At 56.8% G+C, this 23,409-nt stretch overlaps 2 protein-coding genes and 1 long non-coding RNA gene across 4 annotated transcripts; 2 read left to right on the top strand and 1 right to left on the bottom strand.

Annotated features, from left to right (window-relative positions):
* The first annotated feature begins 1,282 nt into the window (after positions 1-1,282).
* LOC149913636 (uncharacterized) lies at positions 1,283-3,583 on the top strand. Its single transcript, XM_090128975.1, has 2 exons — positions 1,283-1,291; positions 1,423-3,583. The coding sequence occupies exons 1-2, from the start codon at positions 1,283-1,285 to the stop codon at positions 2,695-2,697; spliced, it is 1,284 nt and encodes a 427-aa protein (XP_089985101.1). The 3' UTR covers positions 2,698-3,583.
* A 7,230-nt stretch (positions 3,584-10,813) lies between these two features.
* On the top strand, positions 10,814-17,191 carry LOC149913635 (uncharacterized). Of its 2 annotated transcripts, XR_016460998.1 has the most exons (7): positions 10,814-11,640; positions 11,977-12,071; positions 12,201-12,441; positions 12,607-12,697; positions 13,598-13,644; positions 15,423-15,722; positions 16,607-17,191. It is a non-coding gene; the product is annotated as an uncharacterized LOC149913635 (long non-coding RNA). The 2 variants fall into 2 exon arrangements; XR_016460997.1 differs by having other exon boundaries at positions 10,814-12,071.
* A 2,110-nt stretch (positions 17,192-19,301) lies between these two features.
* Positions 19,302-23,068, bottom strand: LOC149913634 (uncharacterized). The gene is made up of 8 exons (XM_090128974.1): positions 22,960-23,068; positions 22,742-22,803; positions 22,166-22,352; positions 21,710-21,966; positions 21,423-21,508; positions 20,805-20,929; positions 20,174-20,285; positions 19,302-19,854 (listed from the first exon to the last, which is right to left on the bottom strand). The coding sequence occupies exons 1-8, from the start codon at positions 23,066-23,068 to the stop codon at positions 19,302-19,304; spliced, it is 1,491 nt and encodes a 496-aa protein (XP_089985100.1).
* Between the last annotated feature and the right edge of the window lie 341 nt (positions 23,069-23,409).

Genomic DNA, 23,409 nt, shown 5'->3' with positions numbered 1-23,409 from the left:
AGTCATCTTCACTTCTCTGTTGCTTTCCTTCAATTAACCCCCATTCAATCACCCCCATTCACCCCACTGGGTGACCCTGGCGTTGGTTTCCTAAAACGTGGGTCTAGGAGGTGACCACTCCCTTTGCCTGTGATGAGAGCACAGAAGCGATGCAGGCACTCGCTGAGGTCACAGTCGGTGCCAGGGTGGGAGCGTTTGTGCCACAGCTGGTGAGCAGAGCTGGTGCTCTGGTGAGCGTGCTGCACGCAGAGACTGAGCTCTGTGCTTTTCTTGAGAGAGATCACCCTGTGAGAGCCCACTGGAAGCAGCGCTGCGGCGTGTGTGTGAGCTGGGCACAGCTCGGGCTGAGCAGTGACCAGGTGAGCTGGGTTTGGTGCTGGCTGGTTGCCGGGAGGTGTCTCAGCAGAAAAGCTGGGCTGGGGAGGAGTTCCCAGCTCCAGCAGTGCCCTTCTGGCTGTATCCAGAGGAAATGGGTTCTTGTTGAGATTCCATCCCACGATTCGGTGAGGATGATGAAATGTCATTCCTCCCCTGGAAAACTGCTGCCGAGCCCCCCCTTCATGTCAGACCTTTCCAAGGAAGCAGAGCGCAGACTTCACAGAGTGCAACTTGTGGCTCACTGCTCCATGGATTGCTTGGTGTGCCATACCCAGCAGGTGTTTCACCGCACCGCGCTGCAGTCACGGCAGAGAGCCAGCTGCTCAGCTGTGGACATGGACGATCAGCACAGCTGTGGGGGAAAAGGGGACCGGGGGGCACTTGCTGACAGAAGCCATGGCAGTCAGACACAAGCTGGAGCTAGTGATGGGCAGCTGTTGCAGCCAGCTGATGTCCAAGCATTGCCCTCCTCCAGAGACTACATTGCATGGCAGAAGAAAGCTGGGCAATGCTTCTTCCTTGTGACTTTTCACTTGTTGATACTTTCTGTAGGGTTCCTGTCCAGAAGGAGAACTCAGGAGTCAAGGCAGCTGAAGATTGCAGTTGCAGTGCTGTAGGCGATGTCAAGTAAGCATCCGTTTGGAGTGCAGGAAGGGGCAGTGAGAAGTGTTTGTGTCAGTTTGTGTTTGGGCTATCAAAGTAGCACCTTTCTGCTTTCCGGGGGGACATGGGCTTACTGGACAATACTTCTCTGCCTGCTGGTGTCTGTGAAATCAACATACAATCTGTTGTTGTAGGGACAAAAGCAGTGCATCTGTGGAATGGTGCGGGGATTTACGGTTACCTTTCCTGTCCTGATTGATAGTGGGAAGCCAATGTTTAGCCTAGATCCCTTACTGTGAACATGGTACGGGTGAGCTGGCATTGACTCTTTGGGATTTTGTTGCTTTTCCCTGCAGTGGCGACCAGCTCGGATGCGCTGGAGGACATCACGGACATCCAGGGTTTGCTGTCTTGGATCAACGGTGAGTTTGGGGGCTGCAGAGCTGCAGGTGCGTGTTTGCACAGAGTGGGTGCGGGAAGGCTATCATCACCATTCTGGGGGATGTTCTTGCATTTTCAGACGTGGCAAGAGCTGTAGAGGTCCCCCATGAGAACCCCGGCAGCCCTGCCCCAGGATGCTTCGTCGCTGAGCTCCCTGACAACCCCAGGGACAGCAGAGAGCTCAGCACACAGCCTGCCTCCGGGACGCCCGCCGACCCCTTCTGGGGGCTCCCACCATCCCCCGGGTTCCTGCCTGAGCTGCAGTGTGGGTTGTCGCAGCTGCGCCCCATCACGCCACCTGCGAGTGCCCGGCTCAGTCCACGGCCGACCGCCTTGGCTGTCACCACGCCTCCCTCAGCCCAAAGCGCACAGCCCACCGAGGAGGTGCAGCAGATGGAGCCCCAGGAGGTTCAGGCTCACTCGCCCCCGTCACCGGGCTCTGTCCCCAGCCGGGTGGCAGAAAAGAAGAAGAGGGGCAGCACCAAGCGGGCCAAGCGCCCTGCGCCTGCCGGCACCCCCCAGAAAGGGGAGAGCTCCCAGCAGGAGCAGCCCACCACCAGCGCTCCAGCCAGGAAAAGGAAGCTGCCGCCGCGCAGGGAAAGAGCAGAGAGAAAAGGCCGCAAGCGCCTGTGCCCAGCGAAGCTGTCTGGGGCCAGCGCAGGAGCCAGCAGCAGCGGGCAAGCGGGCACTGCCAGCGAGCTGCGCGTGCACTTGTGTAAATCCATCCAGGTCGTGCACCCACTGGGGCAGAGGGTGACTGTGGTGGGCCCGGTGCGCCAGCCACCCTCTGCGCAGCCCCAACCCTCGGCCAGCACCGGCCCTGCTGCCCTCCGGCCCCAAGACAGCGGCACAGACAAGGCAGCGCCGGCATCTCCAGGCAGCACGGGGCAAAAGGGGGGCACTGCCGAGAAGACGGCGCCGAGCTGCCTGCGCCCGTCCCCGCAGAGGAGCTCACCGCTGCGGAGGGACCCACCATCACCACCACCACCACCACCACCACCACCACCAGTGCTGCACCAGCAGCAGCCTCGGCCGCAGCGCCCCGGGGACTTTGTGCCCTGCGTGGGGCCACGGGCGGGCGGCGGTGCGGTACCCATAGTGATGGAGGTGTCGCTGCCCATCACAGCCGAGCAGCGGCCCGAGCGGGAGCGCATGAAGAAGCTGGCCCAGGAGGAGCGGCAGCGGGCGGCCCAGCAGATGAAGATCGGCCCCGTGCAGTTCCTGGTGCAGCGGGAGATAGACATGGCCATAGCCGACCAGTATGGCTACCCCTAACCCTGCGCTCCTCGCCGGCCCCACAGCACCAGGCAGCAGCGGCAGCGTTCCAGAGGCACCGCCAGCGGCCCCATCCCTCCTTTCCAGAACCAAGCTGTCCTCCGGAGTCATCGCGGCAGTGGGATGGGACGTCATCTGGCAATGAACTCTTGTGGGATGGGAATTTTAGGATTATCGTCCTTACTGTTACTCCTTGTTTTCTATGATACGTTATTAAAAGCTTTGTGTTCCCTTTGCTGTGTCCCTCTGCCTGCAGTCATTTGGGCCCTGTCACAGCCCCCAGCTCCTCATACCTGCCTCTGGGGCAGGATGGGGCACCACAGATGGCCGTGTCCCTCTGCTGCCACCACCAGCCCCAGCCTTCCTCTCTCCCTGCAGTCCTTTGTGCAGCGGGATGCAGAGGGTGTTTCACACAGCTTCCTGTGCTGCCCAGTACCATGAATTGCTGTGGGGATGGGCAGCAGGCACGGGTAGACGGAGGGGAATTGCCCTGGCCAGAAGAGACTCCGACAGGGGCAGTTCCCATGCAGGGGTGAAGCAGGAGCAGCAGGGCCTGACTTGCAGAAAGGCATAAAGATAGCTCCCAAGCCATGGCTCTTCTGCCCCCACGTTGTTTGGGTCCTGCCAGTTTTGTCTTCAGACAGGGACCCAACCAACTCTGTACACACACAGCAGGATTTGCCATCTGGCTGCCGCTCACGAGTGCTGCCCCCCAGGGCTCAGTACTGGGGCTGCTGCTGTTGAACACCTTCATCAATGATTTGATGAGGGGACTGAGGGCACCCTCAGTGCCAAATCTCACATTCCAAGCCCACAGTCAACATCCCAACCCCACATCCTACAGCCCACATCCCAATCCCAGTTCCAAATCTCATTCCCAGTCCCTCATCCCAAGCCCATCACCCACCTGTCAATCTCAAGCCCTCATCCCAATCGCAATCCCACATCCCCAATCCCAATTCCGATCCCAATCCCATCCCCTATGGCAATAGAGAGCACCCCGAGGCCCCGCCCCCACAGCCGCTCCACCCAAGTTTAGTTGCAGTCAAGAAAAAACAGTCACAATTAGGGATTGACAAAGAGCGCACGGCCTGATTTGTCCAGCGACATTCCATGAGCTGCTGCACTACTACTGGTCCAGAGTAGAAACTGTGCAGCTTTGGACCACCAAGCTGCCATCCTGGCACTGCTCTCGTTGGAGGCAGTGCTCCAAGTTCTCCTGCTGTTGCTGACACCTGACGTTGCCCAGGGAGGACTCGGCCACTGCGCTCGGCTCCACCCCCTGTGCCACACACACGTGTACAGCCCATCACCCTTCCACCTGCTGTGAAAAACACCATCCCATCTTGCACACTTCGGCCATATTGCCTTCCTCCTCCTCCCCCCACCAGTTCCCATTCCTGCTTCCCTTCCTGTGCCCCCCCCGCTTCGTTGCTGTGGCCCCAATAGCCTGCCACCCCCCTTAGCCCTCCGGTTTGCATGAGGCTTTGCATCGCTTCCTCTGTGCACAACCCCCCATTGCTGTGCCCCTTCTTGCACCCCTCTTTTGCAGCACCGTTTAGCCATCCCCCCCTACTAAAAGTACAGCTAACTCAGAAATCCAGATTGTTTTTAATTAGCGTTTTTAATTAAAACACAGCTTGCAGCCAGTGCTGTGAATCTTTATCACTGGACTGTGAGCTACTCCTGGCAGGGAATTCTCTCTCTGTACCATTGGTTTTGTAGCAGTCACTGTTACCTTTGCCTCAGTATCCCTCTGGGTTCTCTCTACATGTCCCTTTCTGGAATCTTACCTCTCATTGGGAAACCCCTCACAACCTTTCCTCTTTGCTTTTCTGTACGGAACATCTGTATTTTATCCTCCTTTATATTAACTTCTTTATAAGCTTTGGGCTGTAACACCCCTGGCAATGAAAACACAAATTGCATTTTAAAGTGACGCTGCTGTGTTTTGTACCAATTTCCAAATTTTTATTTGATTATTATTATTTTTTTAATCAGGACACATTATACCTGTTGCGGAGCAGTGTGGCTCCACAGCTGCACAGCACAGCATCTTAGGGACAGCTTTTATTGAGCTGGCAGGCGTAACTGCCGGACGCCGGACAGGCGGTACATCCCCTGCACCACGCCTTGCTGCTCAGTGAATGCAGCGCCGCCCTGCAGGACCTGGGGGACTACAGAACATTAAAGATCACCGAGTCCAACCGCAACCTGACCATCCTCCCCTCACTCTAACAACCCACCACTAAATCATGTCCCTGAGCACCACAGCCAGACGTCTTTTGGACGCATTCAGGGACGGTCAGGGACACATCCCCGCTTAGCCAGGGCTGCTGAAGGATGATGGAGAGCGGCTTTGCAGCCACATCTGCCAACTCCCTCAGCACCCCAGGCTGCAATCCATCCGGCCCCATGGACTTGTGGGCGTGCAGCTTTCGGAGCAGGTCCAAAGCCATCTCGCCGTGGGTTATGCCTATTCTGTTCCCCATCCCTATCTACCAGCACAAAGGGCTGTGTGCCCAGGGAACAACCCGCCTCACTGGGAAAGACTGAGGCAAAGAAGGCACTGAGTACCTCAGCCTGATCCGGATCCTTGCTCGCTGCGTTCCCCCCTGTGTCCAAGAGGGGATGGAGATTCCCCTTCCCCTTCTTCCCTTCCCCTTCCCTTTCCCTTCCTACCCTTCCCTTTCCTCCCTCCCTTCTTCCTTTCTCTCTCTCTCTCTCTCTCTTTCCTGTCTTGCTTCCCTTTCTTTGCCCTTCTTTCTTCTCTTTTTCACTTTCCTTTCTTCCTTTCCCTGCTTCCTTTCAGCCTAGCTCTCACCGTGTTGTCCAGATCCCGGTGCTCCTTTTCCCATATCTCCACGTTCTGCCCGGATCCCAGCATTCCACTGCGTCTCCCTGCGGATCTCCCACCCCACAGCCCCACTCCCTCCGGGCCGCCATCCCCGGAGCTCCGCCCTCCCCCTTCCCCTCCCCCAGCTCCGCAGGAGATCCCTGAGGGCTCTCCGTTCCCCCCCACTCATCTTCGGCCCCCGCCGTCCCTCCAGCCCCACTCCGGCTTCAGGCCGTGCGTGCAGGCCGCGTTGCCGTGGCGACGGCGCGCCCTCCCTCATGGCAGCGCGCGAAGCCGGCCCCGCGGCGACAGCGCATGCGCGACGGCGTCGCCGGAGCGACGGCGCCTCAGCGCGCCTGCGCCGCTCCGCTGCCGCGGCGCCTGCGCCGTCCCCGCCGAGTGACGTCATCAGCTCCGCGACCCGAGCGGGAGGCGGCCGTGCGGAAGTGGTGCGGGGCACCGCGGGGCTCCGAGCGCCGCCTCGGCTTCGACGGGTGGGCGTTCGGGGGGGGCACCGGGGCGGGGGCCGGGGTGAAGGGGGTTGGGGGCCGCGTGCCGCTCCGCGTTGCCCCGTGGGGTCTCTGTGCCGCTCGGGGCTTCCGCTCGGCGGGGGCGGCTGCCCTGTGTCTCCCCGCCTCCCCCACCCCGTGTGTTTCACTGCCCTCCTCCCCTCCCCCTGCCGCTGGTCGCCCACAACCCCCCCGTCCCTCCGTGTGACCCCCGGGGTTGCTCCTCCGCCCCCCCGTTTACCCTCCTTCCAGTTCCCCCGTTCTGATCACTGTAGTCCTCTTCCACCCCTCCCCTCTGTGCCTCCCCCATTCTGACCCCCAGGGTCCACCTGTCTGCACCTTCCCCCCCGATCCCTCCCCAGCCCCCCGTTCTAAATCCCTCGTGTCCCCCCACCCCGTCACGAGTCTCCCCATTCTGTCCCCTAGAGTTCCCCCACTTTCCCAGTCCCCTCTATCTGACCCCCAGAATCCCCTCTCCTCCCCCAGGTACTCCCACTCCAATTCCCCCATACTGATCCACAGAGTCTCCGATTATTCCCCTATTCCCCTCTCTTTGACCCCCAGGGTCCCGTGTCCTCCCTTCTCCCCCCACCTCCTGGCCCCTTTTTCTGACCTTAGAGCCCCCTGTACCCCCCCCGTGTACTCTTCCCTGACCCCTGGAGTCTGTTTCCCCCACTTGGACCTCCATTCCCCCCAACCGGACTCCTTTTCTGCCCAATAGAAGCCCCCCGCAACCCCTGGCTCTCTCCTTCCACCCCTCCCTCTGGCCTCAGATGCACTTTCTGCCTTGTAGAGGCTCTGTTCACCCCTTTCCCTTCCACAGCCCACTAAATTCCCCTCCAACTCTTTTTCAACCCCATAGGCAACCCACTCTCCTCTTCTCCCCCCAGTACTCCCCTGAGGTCTACCCCAGACTCCCCTTCCAACTCGTAGAAACCTCCCACAACCCCCAGATTTCCCCTGCCACCCCCTCTCCATTCCTATACCCCCTTTCCTCCCAGTAGAGACCCCACTATCCTTTTTTTCCCCCCTCACAATCCCCCGTCCACTCCCAGACCCCCCTTTCTGCCCTACAAAAGCCCCCTTTTCCCCTTTCAACCCCTCAAGTTCCCCTCCAAAATATTCCCCACCACAGTGTACCCCTCCACCCCCAGATCCCCTTTCCACTCACAGAAGCCTCTTTCTCCCCCTTTCCCCCTCAAAATCCCCTCTCTCTACCCTCAGGCCCCCTTTCCACATCACAGGGCTTCGGGCTCACTACAATTCCCCAGTTTCCCTGTTCTACCCTTTCTCCAACTCCAGACCCTGTTTCCACCTCATAGAAGCCCCACTCACACCTTTCCCCCCATAGATCCCAGAGATGTCCCAGAGGGGTACTCTATGTCAATGTCATACTGTGTCAGTTTTGTTGTATTTTTTCCCCGCTTCCTTTCAGAAATGGATGTTTCTCGCCAATCCCCTGTGCTAGGCACCAAGGAAACAACTCTCCCCAGGCCACCAGGTGACACCAGGACAACCACTGGCGGTGCCAGCACTGGGACAACCACCTGTCCCCAAAGTTGTCACTGTGACCGTGGAACCCGGGGCCGTACCAACGTACCTCGAGAGCCCCATCAGCATCCTGCAGCTCCTGGAGCCGGGTGACGCTGTCACCCTGGCTGTCCAAGACTGTCCCCAGCTGTCTCCCCTGCCATGGTGGCACAACTGCAGCGCGGTGACATCCTCATTGAAGAGGTGGCGAGGAGGGGTTCAGGGAGGGGGGCTGGGGACAGTCGGGGGACACGTGGGCTGTGACATGGGGTTGGTGGTGTCACCTTCACTGGATGGCACTGAGTGTCACTGTCTTCAGGTGACACCGTGACACAGGGTGACCTCGATGTGGAACAGCCGTGACGCTGTTCCACATCAAAATACAACAGAATACAACAAAATGGAACAAAATTGACGTATTGTAGACGAAAAACTTAACATGAGCCAGCAGCGTGCACTTGCGGCTCGGAAGGCAAATGGGATCCTGGGCTCCATCAGCAGAGGGGTGGCCAGCAGGGACAGAGAGGTGATTGTTCCCCTCTACTCTGCTCTTGTGAGGCCCCATCTGGAATACTGCGTCCAGGTCTGGAGCCCCCAGTACAAGAAAGACAGGGAGCTGTTGGAGAGGGTCCAGAGGAGGGCCACGAAGATGATCAGGGGACTGGAGCACCTTCCCTATGAGGACAGGCTGAGGGAGCTGGGCTTGTTCAGCCTGGAGAAAAGAAGGCTGCGGGGTGACCTCATTGCAGCCTTTCAGTACCTAAAGGGAGCCTACAAACAGGAGGGGAATCAACTCTTTGAAAGGGTGAGTGACAACAGGATAAGGGGAAATGGTTTTAAGCTGAGGGAAGGGAGATTTAGGTTGGACGTCAGGGGAAATTCTTTATGGAGAGAGTGGTGAGGTACTGGAACAGGCTGCCCAGGGAGGTTGTGGATGCCCCGTCCCTGGAGGTGTTCAAGGCCAGATTGGATGGGGCCCTGGGCAGTCTGGTCCAGCATTAGGTGGAATGGTTGGTGGCCCTGCGTGTGGCAGGGGGGTTGGAGATTCATGATCCTTGAGGTCCCTTCCAACCCTGGCAATTCTGTGATGCTGTATTTATTTTAATGGAAACAGACATTTTTGGGGGCGATCTCACAGGGACAGAGCAGACTGAGAACATGTCACTATGTGAGGTTGTCCTGAAAATCCCCATTTGAGAACACTGGAGCACAGCAGGAACCACTAGGGACACTCTGGTCACCCCGACACCCCTCTGGGACATCTCCAGACCCTTCTGGATGAGTCCAGAAGCCCCATAGACACCTCAAGACATCTCTGGGACATCTCCAGAGCCTTTCAGAAGACTACAGATCCTTGCAGAAGACTACAGGACCCTCTGAACCCACTTGAGGACTCCGTGGACCCCACAGGCTCATTCCGGAACCTCTGCAGACCCTTCTGGACGAATCCGAGGACTCCCTGGATCAACGTGAGGATCCCCTGGACCCTCCAAGTTCTCTCTGGGACATCCCCAGACCCTTCTGGATGACTCCAGGACCACTCAGCCTCACATGACGATTCTCTGGACCCTACCAGACTCTACTGGTGGGACATCTCCAGATCATCCCAGTGGCTCCTGGGAACTCCTGGGCCCATCCTCGGAGCTTCCAGGTCCTTCAAGGGATCCCTGGGACTATCCTGGAGACCCCCTGGGCACCCTCAAGACCCTACCTGGACATCTGCAGACCCTTCTGGATGAATCCAAGGACTCCCTGGACTCCCTGGACCTACCTGGGCCCCCCCCCGCACGCCCCAAACCCCTCTAGCACATCTCCAGATTCTTCTGCATGACTCCAGGGGTGGATAGGGGAGGTCGTGGGAGGGAGAAAGGGGTTAGTGAAGCTTCTAGGGGGGAAAGGTGTGAGCGGGGCTTCTGTGAGGTGGAAACGGGGTCTGGAGCTGGAGAAAGGGTGGAACAGGGAAACTGGGGGATTGTGGCGTGCACCGTCTGCACGTGCTCTGCAGCATGCCTAGTGCAAGCAGGGAGCAGCAGCGCGGCGGTGGCAGCATTGCACGGGAACCTGCTGTGCTGCAGCGCGAGCCTCCGGTCCTGCTGCTGGGCAGCGCCGGGCGCAGCCTGGCTCCCTGCTCTCCGCACCTCCCTGCAGGGACCGATGGCCGTGCCCGGGATCTGCCCGAGCCTCTTCTGCAGGCTGAGCCGCCCCAGCTCTCCCAGAATCCCACCCCAACATTTCCCACGCGGTGCTGAGGAGGGCAGGGGACGCGGGGGGAGGAACGGGGCTGGTGGTCGCAGTCCTACGACGCGGCCGTTTGCGCCGCCCCGTCCTTCCCCAGCGGTGGGCACTGGACGCGGTGGGTTCGTGGAGCTGCAGAAACGACCGCGGGCAGAGACGTAGCAAAACGAACGCTGAACGTTTAATCGTTGAACACGCAGAGCAACCCAGAGAGAAATGACCGCATTCCCAGCCGGCTCCCGTCCGAACGATCGTTCCCCCCTCACAGCTTCCCTCCTCGGGGCCAACACGAAGCGGCTCCACGTCGGCTTCGCGCAGCTCCGGGAGCTCCGCGCGGGGACAGACGGACAGACGGAAAGCGGCGCTTGGAGACGGCAGCTGCGGGGCAGCAGCTCAGCACGGCGCCGCCGACGATCGGAGCCGAGCGAGAAGCGAAGGCGCCCGCCGGACTCCGTGCCGGGCTCGAACGCGAGTCGATCCGTGGGATCGCTCCCTCTCTTTCGGGGCCGCCCGGCTCAGCCGGGAGCCGCTCCCGGGCACCGGGCGGGTCCCGCCGCTCGCGGTCAGCCGCCGCTTCTCGCAGCCCGGCAGCGCCTCGCCGCCACGACGGAGGACGGCGCGGTTCCCCCTCCGAGATCGGCTGCGTTCCGACGGGGGACGGACGGGGGCGGCGGCGGCGCCCGCGGCCGCGGCCGCCGTTGGCGGAGAGCCCGCGCTCGGCCCCGCCTCCTCCGCTCTGCCATTGGTCGGTGTGCCGAGCGGGGCGGGTGCTGGGCGCGGGGTCCTTTCCTCCCGCGGTCGCGCCGTCATTGCGTCATCAGCGCGCGCGCCCCGGACGGCCCCGGCCCGGCTGCCCGCGGCGATGCCTGCGGTCGTCGTGTTGCGGGAACTCGGCGCGGCTTCTCTGGAAAAAGGATTTTTGCAGATCAACTCTCTGGGCGCGCTGCTCCCTCCTGGTTCAGCCCACAGCGTTCCGCCCGTGCAGTGGTTGTTCCCGTGCCTGTTTTCCAAAGCCCCGGCTCCGTGGAGCTGAGCGCTGTTTTGTGTGGTGGCAACCTCTGGTCCTGGCGCTGGGCTCCGCTGGATGCAGCCTGGCTCCGTCCTCTGTGCCCCTCCCTGCAGGGATTGGTGGCCGTGGGTGGGATCCCCTGAGCTGCCCTTCTCCAGGCTGAGCAGCCCCTCTCTCTCAGCCTCTTGTGGTAGAAGAGGTGCTCCAGTCCCTTCACCATCTTGGTAGCCCTCCGCTGGACTCTTTCCAGTATGTCCAGCTGTCTCTTGTACTGGGAGCCCAGACCTGGACGCTGTTCTCCAGGTGCAGCCTCACCAGCGTCGAGCAGAGCAAAAGTAATGGTGCAGAATAACGGTCCTTACCTGCTACAAGTCAGGACTAGGGCTATGATGGGAGCACGCTGCTTTATGACTGACATGGAGAACTGGTAGGAAGAGGGCCTGGTGGGCCTGAACACAGATGGCAGGTGGTCCAGCTTTTGTTTCACTGGAAACCAGATAACTCCATGGGCAGCAATGTGGAGAAATGTTCTCCATGTAGTTGTGTCCCTGTGGCTTCTTTCTGATGTGCTTGGAAAGTCCCACTAGAATAGGCTGCTGCGTGAGACAGAAGCCTGATACATATCACTTGTGTGGGTGGAGTTTGATCATCTCTGTGTTCATCTTTTATGTTTGTTTTTTTTCATTTCAACTCTATGTGTGCATCGGGGCAAGCCTTCCTTTGCTAAATCCTTTTCTTGTGGCCTTAGGCAACAATCAAGGGGGTCTCAGGTTTCAGTGCTGAGCAAGAAGCGCAGGCTCTCAGGAAGGCCATGAAGGGCTTTGGTAAGTCGATCTCCCTCCCTCCTCGGGTCAGCTTTTATTTTTTCCCCAGCACTGGGAATGGCTGCTCTGGTGGTTTGTTAGAGGGAAGCGTAGCTGCTTGCATTGCTCTGCTGCACAACTGCCCTAAAGATGTTTGGAAAGTGGAAACAGAACTGCCCTTCATGTCCCGAAATGCAGCTGCCCTGGAGGTGTGGGTCCTGGCAGCTTTGTGTGCATAGCTGTAGTCCTGGGGCTGTGGAGAGCTGGCTGTGTAGGGGACTGGAGGTGGCACAAGAGCAGAGGGCACTTGTGATTCTTGTGCAAGCAGCCTGACTAGCTTCCATTTCTTTCTTGCAGGCACGGATGAAGATGCCATCATCGACGTCTTGACCAAACTAAATGTTTCCCAACGTCAGTGAGTTCTGGTCACCTCTAAGAGCACCAGTGGCAGGGTAGGTGGTCTGCAGAGATGTGTGAACGTGGTTGTGTCACTTGGGTGAAAAGCGAACAACGACCCAATCTCCCTAAGAGAAAGGTCAGCAGAGACTTTACCTGACCAAGGTTGTTTTGTTCTTGTTCAGTTCAGAGCAGTTGTTGATGCAAGGAGGGTTGGAGCCTGAAGAGGAGTGGTGAACAGCTCAGTTCCTTCTGTCCTCGAAGGCCGTACCTTCTGCCAACTCCTTTCTCCTCTCTTGGCCTTTGATTTTTTGATTGATGACTTGAAGTGACTTGAAGCTGAGTGGGAGTTTTGAGAGAGTGATCACTGGGATGATGACTGCCACCACCATGTATGACGTGCACACACTAAGGAGGGCTGTGAAGGTTTGGAAGCCTTCCTTTCGTATTGCTTAAGTTCTGGCCAAGGACTTACTGCTTTGTTATGTATGTCTTCTTATTTATCATTAACCTAAATTATTATTAAAGGAACCTGGTTGCACGTCACGAGCAGTTGCTGGTATCTTAAATCTTGCCTTGGTGATTCCCTAGGGAGCAGGAACAGATGAAAGTTGCCTGATTGAAATTGTGGCTTCTCACACCGATGAAGAGATTCGTCACATGGATGAGAACCACAAGCTTTGTAAGTAGAGCAAAAGGCCAGGCCTTGTCCTGCTGTCTGACAGTCAGTTTGTGTGTGTGCAGGCAGACGTGAAGAGGAAGGAATCTGGGGAGCTTTTAGGTGTGACACACTGGCCAACGTGGCTGTTGCTGTTTGTCCAGAGAGAAGCTAGACTAGAATTTCACCAGCAACTGAACTGGTATAAATAAAATGGGGAGGAGCATTCTGTCTGTCAGCGGGACGTGTGGCTCTCTTGCCAGTTTCCTACTGTCTGTGCTTCTTAATTGGAGACTGCATCACTAATGATGATGGCTGGAGTGCTGCAGTGATGCTGAGAGCCCTGGGCCCAGTTCTGTACTTAGCAGGTTATGGCTGGTAAATGCTGTGGGCAGCACCCAGGTGGTGGCCCTGCTCCTAATGGGTGCTGTGTGTGTGTTCTTGCTGGAATCTGGCTGCTCCCTTGAGGATGACATCGTATCTGACACATCTTCCATGTTTCGAAGGGTCCTCGTGTCCCTCGCAGCGGTGAGCCACGCTGAGGGGAGGAGGGGATGAATCTTCAGAGCTGTGGGCACAGCTCTGCACTCAGTGGTGAGGAGCTCCAGGCTGGCTTTTTCTCTCCCTGTGTGTCCCATGGCCTGCTCCTCAAACCCAGCTTCTGCAGGGAGGAGACTCTGACTCTGGGTGTGCATGAGTGCTGTGGGCCCTTTTTTAAACGTCCCAGTAAAGTGGGTTGCTGCTTGTTTCAGAAGGAAGCCCGAAGCACACCTGAGCTGTGTTTCACTGTGTTTGTAAGCTAGTGTTCCCTTTGGTGCACTCCATTATCCATCTCCAGCAGCTGTTCCTGAATGGGGACTTCTCAGGAGTTGTTTCCAGTAGATGCTCTGGTGAACTGAGTCTTCTATCCTTGTGTCTTTGCAGGCAAACAGAGATGAGGGAGTGATGCCTTTGCTCAGCAGGATGCTCAGGTGTGTAAGTAACATGAAGTAATGTGCTTCCCAATCTATTCTTGTGCATGTGATGCGTGGTGAAGAGAAGCCAACCTGTGAAATGGGCATAATGGTTCTAGTCTTGTTTGCAAGTCTCTAATGAGAGGTCTCTAGACAGGCTGGTTACTTGGCAGGGGCAATGACATTTTGGTTGTGGGTTGCCGTGCCTGGTTGGTGCTTGTTGGAAAATATCCATGATGTAGACAAGTTACGGGCCAGCAGTGCTCTAGCTCCAAGGAATTAAAGATCTCCTGTACACCCAGTCTTCTCCATGAGCCTTACTTTGTCATCCATGTCTGTAAGTGCCTATACGAAGTGGGGGAGAAGAAATGGGGAACAGATGAGGTGCAGTTTATGTCCATCCTCTGTACACGGAACAGGGATCACCTGCTGAGAGGTAGGACCCCTCCCCAGTGTCCTGGGTTTTTCTTTCCTTCCTTGTTTGTGTGGGATGCTTTTGTAGGAGCTCCATAGCTGTTCAGGAGATGGGAACTCTTCTGAGGCAGCAGGTGTCCTAGAGAGAGCCCCATTGCATCCATTGCATTTGGGCTGTGTTATTCCCTCCTGAGACTGAAAGGGGCTTCAGAAACCTAAGTACAACTGGCTGCTGCTCCAGCATGGAAGGCAGAGATCATGAAGTGATCTCCACGTCCTTGTAAAGCTCCAACTTGTCAAACTGCTGTCTGAGTGTGGAGCACGACCAGCCGTGCTGCGCTTTGTGTGTACGTTGCCTGTAGGGCTGGAGGTGGGGAAGCTGCCCCAGTGACTGCAGAAGGAACTTGAGCTGCACTGTGCCTGGTTGCAGGTCAGCCTCATAGTCTTGGTCTGTTTGCCCTGACTGGGGGGAGTGTAAACCATCAGGTGTGTGTGTCAAGCCTTTGCTCTCAGTTAATTGCTGTCATGGAATGGTACCTATGAAAGAATGACTTGTCCATAACGCACATCTCATCAGCTCTGCCTGATGCCTCATGCTGAGCTGCCTTGTGCTGGGGTCACGTACCAAATGTGCCAGCACCTCCTGCTGGGACTCCTGGATAGCACTGCCGTTAGAAACTCTGCTGGTGCTGCCTTCATGATGTGAAATTCTCTACCAACCTCTGAGATACAACTTCCTCCCAAACCCTACGCTCCTGTCTGCTAAGCTGTGCGTTCTTATCGCTACAGGACGTGGTTCCTGTTTGCTTTTGCAGGTGTTTGTAACTGTTGGTGATGTTGGAAGTATCCAAATAATTTTCCAGGACGGTATCTCTGATAAAGCAGATTTTAGTTGCAGTTGCCATGTTGGGCTTCCTGCAAGCAGGAGCGCACAGAAAACAGTGCTCCACCTTTTATCCCCTATTGCCCAACGCTGATCTCTTTCTGCCCTGATTCCTCACTGGCTGAGTACTGGCATCCTGACATTGCCACAGCGTGGGACAGTTCTGCTTTGTGTAAAGGCCCTGGCTCCTGGAAAGCTTGTTAAATGTATTTCGCGTTTGCTGGCTTACCAGTCTTACAATATGTTTTCCAGTTCAGAATACTATACCTACATTGTTTAAAAGATTTAAGACCTATTGCAACTTTGTAAGGAAGAATTTGTGGCATAGCTCAGTAATTATGTTTCTAAAAGATGTTACTAATATGTACATGATATTTCTACTTTTCACACCAGCTGCTCCTAAAGACAAGCTACAGAATACAAACGCGTTATGTTCCACTTCTTTAACTCAACTGTCCATCTCAATATCCAGTGCAGAAACAACATGTCTCTCCCACAGCGAATAACACTGTGAAGGCATCACAGAGCGCCTGCTTGTCTCCGCAGTGCTCAGGGGCTTTTCTGAGCTGCAGGCCCCGCACTGCAGCCCCACGGCACAGCCTCACAGCTGGTGACGGACTGAAGCTGGAGAATCCTGGCAGCAGAGGACGCTCCTGCCCCACAGAAGGGCCGGCAGCTCCAGCGCAGCTCCAGCGCCCTCAGTGCTGGAGAGGAGGCTGAGGTGCCTCCAAGCGATGGATGCGGTCCATCCAACCTTCCACCTCGTGTGGTTCACCGTGCAAGGCCAGCAGGAAGAAAGGTGGGCACGGGTAACACGGCATCCAAAGGGACTGCAGAGCTCTTGGGCTGGGAGTCCAGGGTGTGGGGGCCCAGGGGTGCTGTGGGACAGGGGTGAAAGGAGGTGGTGCGTGCCAGTCCTTGGCTGCAGGACTGGTGCTGGTGGCAGGGCCTTGGGTTCTGTGTCTGCAGCACCTATTTGCGGATTGGTGTCTGCTTGGAAGGGATGGGACCCACCTCCCTAAGGGAGGCGAGGATATTTTTGTCAGTAGGATGGCAGCTTCACAAGGGAGGCTTTCAACTAAGAATGGGGAGGGCTGCTGAGCAAAGGGATGGGGTGATGCAAGGGAGAGGGACCAGAAAATGAGCACTTGCAGGAGAGCAAGAAAATGCCTGAAGGCACCATTCTGGGGAGATCCCCAAAGCTCCAGAGGAGGTTCTGGTGGGTAACAGGGGGAGGCTGCTGGGACAGAGGAACAGATGGACAGAGGGACCAATGGAGGAGAGAACTGTTGGAGGGAGGGAGGGAGGGATGGAAAAACAGATTGAAGGATCACTGGATGGATGGAACGATTGTTGGATGAAAGGATGGATGCAAATACAGGTGGATGGAGGGATCAACAGGAAAATATGATTTCTGCCTCAACGAGCAGCGTGCCCCCAGGCCCCACTCCCTCCATGGGGACCAGTGGGGGTGGCCTCGGGGGTACAGGACCCACATCCCATTGTTTGGAGCAATTCCCTTGGCTGCTAAAGACCCTGGAACCTGTAAGAGAAGTTACGCTGTAAAAGGAGGTCTCTTCCCAGGCTAAAACACCTCCCGTGTACATTGAGATAAAGCAAATTAGTAACCAACTCATCTTTTCTTTATGAGTTTAACTTTCAGCCCTGCACTTTCCTTGACAGCGCAAGTAGTTCCCTGGCATCCTGGAATAACCTCCTGCAACAACACTTCAGTTACCTCCTGTGCCTTATTAGTTCTACAAGGGAATGCCTGCAGCCACCCTAAGAAGCTACCAGTACCAACACACAGCAATACCCCCCTTTTCTTGGGAGTTCCGAGAAATCAATTTGCCATTGTTGCCCCAGAAGGCTCCCTTTCCCAATAGCCCCACTTGTGCCCTGTTCCTGGTACTAGGATTGTCCTTTGTAGTGTCTGTTCCCCGAGTACGTTTTGTCATCTTCCTTGGAACCCACTCCCATAAGATACTGAATGGCATAACAGTGTGTCCATCTGGGCGCGCACCCCTCTGTCAGCTTGCTCTCTTCCCTCCTAAATCATTAATTAGATTCCTGTCCTCTCTGGAATATTTTACAGGTTCCGCCTCAGGTTCAGAGATGTTAAGTTTGCCATCTGGAATTAAAGCCTTTGCCAACTGCCTGTTCTGTCACCTGGTCCACCGTCTTATTTCCAGTTTCCTGCCCAGAGCCTTGTCTTGAGTAAGATTACTTTTAGTAGAGCAAAAGCTTTGAATCACCCTTAAAATACAGAGAAACAAATAATACTGTATTATCTTTTGTTTTATTTTCATATTGTTATTATCAGGTAAAGAGGCAGACAAGTCACATCTCAGAAACAACTTGATTTCAGTGGCCTTAAACGGTCCCTCTGTGATGGTTATTTTCTTATTGACTCGCTGTCAAACACAGCCAGTGGATCTCTGTACGTGCAGTTTAGAGTTCCTAGCTAAAATGAATTGCATAAATGCAGATTACAAATATTCTTATCTCAGCACACTTTTTTATTTATTACCTTGCCTAGGTAGAAAGACAGTGCTACAGCACTACAACTCACAGCATGTTCTTACCCAAAGGGGCTTTCCCTTTCCCCCATTCCACAGTACGATTCAATCAAACCCCAGGCTCCTCCCCTAAAATGAGCTACAGTTAATCCATGCCACAGAAACCAGTTGCCAATACAAGGCTTGGGCTGTCACCTCACGGCCACCAACAGTCCCTCCAACACAGCATTTCCACTGCCAAGCCTAACTAACTTCTCAGCTGCAGTGCGCTTTCAGAAGGCAGTACTAGTCTCACTGCTGCTGGGAGAGTGGCAAAGGAACCCAAGTCTGCCTGACAGCTCCACATCGCTCACAGCAAAGCTGCACGAGCAAACAAAACGCTCTCAGCTGCAGAAACGGAGAAACATACTTCACTCCTGCCTTGCACAACTAGAAGCAGAAGGACCTCCACGCCGCTTGGCCTCGCCAAGGAATTCACACAGCTCTAAGCACCACCATTCACACACACACTCAGATCACTCTACAACTAACAACTGCCACTGACTAATGCTCAAAGCCAGAGACCCTCAGGGGCCTCCTGAGACCCAGCCCACAAACTCCAAAGAAGAACCTTCACCCAAAACAACAACTGGACACCCAGGCAACAGCAGACACAGCTTCTCGTTACCCCCAAGAGGCAAAGAACTCAACCCGAACACAAAGACAAAACTGCTTAACCCACTCGGAAGATCAGGGCACACAGAACACCAACAAAGAACACACCTCCATGCTGACAGCCCTCACAGCTGGCAGCCAGCCCCTACGTGAGGGTAGGGAGGGCTGGAACCAGGCTCCACCCTTTGCCAGACAAGTGAATTGCTTCCACCTGTCCTCCACAGCAGAACAAGGCCTAATGAAGATCAAAGGCCAGTCGGCTGGGGGCAGCCTGCCAGGCCTGCTCTTCTTGGTGCTCTGCCTGGGCAGTTGGAGTGCTCCACGAGGCAGCTGTGGCAGCCTGGATGGTCTGCCTTGGGGCTGCGTGGAGCGGCTGCACTCAGGCCTTGAGGGAGATCCGGAATCTCTGGTGAAGCTGGCTGACTGGCTGGGGAAGCCTTCCGAGGCCTGAAGCCTCCTGGCCGGCCAGTTGGGCCAGGCCGAAAGCCGGCTGGCCGTTCAGGGGAGCACTGCCAGGCGAGAGGTGGCTGGCCGGCTGGCCCATGGAGCTCTGCATTTGCAGACCTCTCCAAGCCGGCCAAAGGGGCCCTGCCAGGCCAAAAGCCCGTAAGTTGTGATCCAGATAAGACAGAAGAGACTGTGCTGGATTTCCCTGGGCATCAAAGCACCGTGAGACGCTCTGATGCCCTCTCGCAATTCTTTCTCCCTCCACCAGCACAAGAGCTGGCGTCAAAAGGCGCAATGACACTGTCACAGGCGTTCTGGAGGTTTTTAAAGGGTAGGCCCCTGATAAGGCTTTATTGATGGTTTTGCCCCTCTACATTTCACTCTAGATCTCCTTGTTGGCCTGGAGAAGGGAAGGCAGCGGGGTGACCTCCTTGCAGCCTTCCAGTACATAAAGGGAGCCTACAAACAGGAGGGGAGTCAACTCTTTGATGGTGTAGCTAATGGCAGGCCAAGGGGAAGTGGTTTTGAGTTGAAGATTGGATGCCAGATTGGATTGTTCTTTCCAGAGAGAGTGGTGGGATACTGGAACAGGCTGCCCGGAGAGGTTGTGGATGCCCCGTCCCTGGAGGTGTTCAAGGCCAGGTCGGATGGGGCCCTGGGCAGCCTGGTTAGTATTAGATGTGATGCAGATGGGATTGACGCATCTGTTTTGCAGCCTCCAGTGGAGCTGTGTGTGTCGTGGGCACCCCATGCCCGCATCAGCGTGGGTAGGGTGTGGCCTTCCTGCGGACTGGGGGTTTGGTCTTTGGAGGCTGGCACTCGGGAGACCCCGTTTCTTCTTTTATGGGTGGCAGCAGTCCAGGTCGGGTGATGGAAGACTCCTCAGGCAGCCTGGACTCCCCACGAAGTGGTGATGCTGCCATCTGCCCCAGTGCATCCTGCACTGGCCTGATCTTCCTTGCCCTCTGCCTGAGAAGTTTAACTGAGTCACATGTCAGTGGGAGCCTGGATGGTCGGCCTTGAGGCTCTGTAGACTCAGCCCTTGAGGAAGATCTTCTTGAGTCGCTTCTGAAAGGTGTTGCTGGCCTCAAGGTGATCTGAGGGGGTGCGGCCTTGGCTGTCTGCAATTTTTGCACCGCATCCTCACGATGGGCTTTTCCTGCTTCCTGCACTTCATCAAGGAAGCTCACGTGTTTGGTTCCCAGTGTTCGGCGCTGGTCTTGTTTGCTTGATGGTACTGCCTCCCCCTGCAGCTCGCAGGTCACCGGCTGCTCTTGGGCTTCAGACGCCCTCCGGATGGGTGGCAGCGGACTGAAAGGACAGAGCGGGAGGGGTCCGCGTGAGTGGCTGATGGCTTTGGGGCCGCATGCTGCAAGCCTGAGCCAGGAGCCTTGGCTGCAACGCAGCCCTCCCCACAGACAGCTCAGCGGCTGCCCCGTGACTCTCCTGGGATGCGGAGAGGGGCCAGCCCTGTGAGCCGGGGGGCTCCTGGCGTCCCCATCCCAGCACGGTGGGTGCTGCTGCGTTCAGCACTGTTGGGCGGCCACCAACAGTGACCCTTTGGGGCTAGGGAACGGGCTCTCGCTGTGTCACCCCCATGCACATCCCAGCCCAGAGCCTCCAGCCTCACCTGGCCTTGGAGCTCTCCTTCAGCAGTGAGCTCCTTATCCTTCTGAAGTGCTCTCCATCAACGCTGTCTATGCTCAACCGTTTGATATAGGTTGGAGTGTCAGCAAATCTCACTGGAATGGAGAGGCAGAGGAGATTCACCGTAAACCCTTTGGCTCACTCACAAGGGGCTCTCAGGCCTGTTCCCAGAACATCTGAGAGGGACGCTCTGCTCCCCCCACTGCTGACATCTGCACCGCCCTCGGACCCTTCCTGACACCATCCCTGGCCCCACTCCTCCTCTCTGCAATTCAGCTCTGTTTTGGGACTGCATTAGTGACGTTGGCTTTGGGAAAGAGGAGCTGGGTGGTGACGATGAGGTGGCAGGGTGGCTTTTGGGGACCATATCCTTCTGCTAGGGAAGGGCGGGGCCTAAGATCCACACATCCTCCTGCCATAGCCAGGGATGAGGGCACGTCACACCCAGCACCTTAGTTTGTGAGAGGCCAACAATTCCTTAGTTTGGGAAGAGGCCGTGCTGAGCTGGCGTGAAGCTTTGACACAAGTCAGAGCCCTTGGCTGATGGTCAGCAAGGGATTTCCCATCTCAAGTATGTTGCCCGTGCCGCGGAAAGGAGCTGGCCGCTGCTTTACCTTTCTTGCCCTGGACAAGAGGTGGCAAAGTGCCTTCTTTCTTTGGTTTCTCCTGACCAGGGATGCTTCCTGAGGACCTGCGTCTTATTGTGGGCGGTGGTTTGGGTACAAACTCCATTTGAAACCTGTACGAGAGGAGAAGACAGCGACCGGTGTGACGCAGCGCTCCAGCAATCCTTGTTGCTCTCTCTGATTGCCTGCTCCCAGGCACATTGTCATGCTGCATGAAGCACACGACTTTCTAAAGTCTTTAGCAGGGTCAGTCGAGATAGGTGAAGGGGAAAGAGTTTCAAACAGCAGGAGGGAAGATTTAGATTGGATATAAGCTTTTGACAGAAGGGTGGCAGGCACCGGAACATCTTGCCCAGAGAGGTGGTGGGTGCCCGGACGGGCATTCAAGGTCGGGCTGGACCAGGCTCAGAGTTACCTCATCTGGCTGTAGGTGTCCCTGTTCCCTGCAGGGGAGTGGGACTAGGTGCCCTGTCAGGGTTCCTTCCATTCTATGATTCTGTGACATATGCTCATGGGCAGGACACTCATGGACACAAGGAACAAGCGCTCCAGAACGAGAGCTGAGCAGGTGCATCAAGCAGCAGCTACAGCCACCAACATACTCACATGGGAAAGACGACAGCGCAGCCAGAGAGCGCCATGGAGGCCACCGGTGCCACCCGAGACACCACCGTGTCCAGCAGCCAGGGGGCCTGCAGGGGAGAAACGGGGAGGATGTGGGACGTCCTCGTCACGGCTGAGGTCCTGGGGACACGAGGAGCCCAAGGCGGGGAGAGCTGACAGCAGCACAGCACTTGCACGGCCCGAGCAGCTGGCCAGGTCCTGGTGGGCCGTGTGCGGGCACAGCAAGGGTCACGGCAGTGCCTGGGCCACGGAGAAACCACACAGCTCACCTTGAAAACAGCTCTTCTGAATGTATCTTTCCCTGATAGCTTCTCGAGGAAGTCAAAGAAGAATTTCATTTGGAACGTCAGTCCATCAATGTGGAGGACGCCGATGTCCTTTAGGACAACAGCAACGTTCTCCCCGTTCTGCAGGCAGCCGGAGAGCAGGGACACGGTGCTCTGGATGCAAGTCCTGAGTGTCTCGCAGCTCAGAGAGGCAGCTGCGGCTGCCTTGCTGTATTCCAGGGGCTCCACCTTCCTATGGACTGAAAAATGCAAGGGACAGAGTTGATGATACGGGTGGTTTTCCACAGGCGCTTGCCTAGAAGTGCTTCTGGTGGACATCAGCCAGAACGGCCTCATGATTGGACAGGCTCCTCAGAGGAGGAGGTTTGCTTTTGAGAATGGAGGCGCTGGCCGTTTGCCCTGTCCATGAAAGCAGCAAAAGTTGATCCCCCCTCCTACCTGGCAGGGACTCCCTGCGGGCCTTGAGGTGGTGCGTGGCTATGAGATTTGTAGCCAGGTGAAACACGGGCCACCGCAGAGTCAGGGTCCCATCCTCAGTGCGGATGTCTTTGGAGATGGTGTCAAAGGAGCCGAAGGTGGGAATCCAGACCCCCTGCAAGTGGAAGAGAAAGGAAGGGCGGAAGGGTTATGGGACGGCTGGAGGAAGAGCCAGAGGGGTCCAAGGTAGGGACAGAGCTCAGGTGCCCTCTGCCGCTGTTCAGAGGCACAAGCCAGGGCATCGGGAATGGCTTTGGGAAGGGGCTGCACAGTCCTCTCCTTCCCCTTGCCGTCCCAAATGCAGCACAGCAGGCAGGGCAGAAGCAGCCTCGTGGGATCCAGAGGCTTCCAGAGACCGGGATCAGCCCTGAGATAGACAGTGCCCGGCACAAGTGATCGTGCAGGATTTGCAGGAAGCCCGTAGGATGCCCAGGAGAGAAATGTGGGGGCAGTTTCCTGCTTTCTGTGGAGGGGAAGACTCAGAGGAAGTCCAGGCTGAGCTGGACAGGGAGAGGAGGAACCCGACATCCAACACACCTTCCGCAGCAGCAGCTGCTCCCCTACGTAGGCGGCCACCGCATCCCAGACGGCAACTCGCTCTGGAGGGCAAAGGAAAAGCAGGTCACACTCTGCATCTGCCGCTTCCCGGCACCGCTACCGCTGCCAGGCAGGAGCGAGGTGGCAGATGGAAAGTGTCATCTCGTGCCAAGGTTGGCTGCAGCACCGCTCCTGTGCTGGCTGTTGGACCCGTGTACCTTCGGTGTCGGTGCATGTCGGTCTGGAGGCACGCCTCGCTGCGGGGCCGACCTCGCTCATCCCGTTCCGCCTCGTGCCGGCGGCTTGCTCCTTGTTGGCGCCAGCCATGCCGGAGCTCATCCTTCAGATGCGTCTGCTCTCTGCCAGATGCTCCTTCAGGATGCAGGACCCACCAGCGTGCTCTGCCTACATACCCCTCCCGGGTGCCCGTGTCACAAACGTCACCACGGTGACACGATGACAGCATGGCCAGTGCTGGCCGCTGCCCATTGTGACGCTGGCACCAGCAGCCTGCTGCCCGCCCTGGGTGGGAGCGCTCACCCCTCTCTGTTTTCTCTCTCTTTTCTTTGCTCTCCATGCGGTATTAGTCGTTTTCCTTTAGTGGCCGTTGCCTGAAGTGATGTTCAAGTAGGAGATACGGAAACAAGTACTGTTCCAAAGTACTCTAC

The sequence above is a fragment of the Phasianus colchicus genome, chromosome 35, assembly GCF_987193195.1.
Source record: "Phasianus colchicus chromosome 35, bPhaCol1.hap1.1, whole genome shotgun sequence".
Lineage (NCBI taxonomy): Eukaryota > Metazoa > Chordata > Aves > Galliformes > Phasianidae > Phasianus > Phasianus colchicus.
This window is presented reverse-complemented; position numbering and strand designations above follow the sequence as displayed.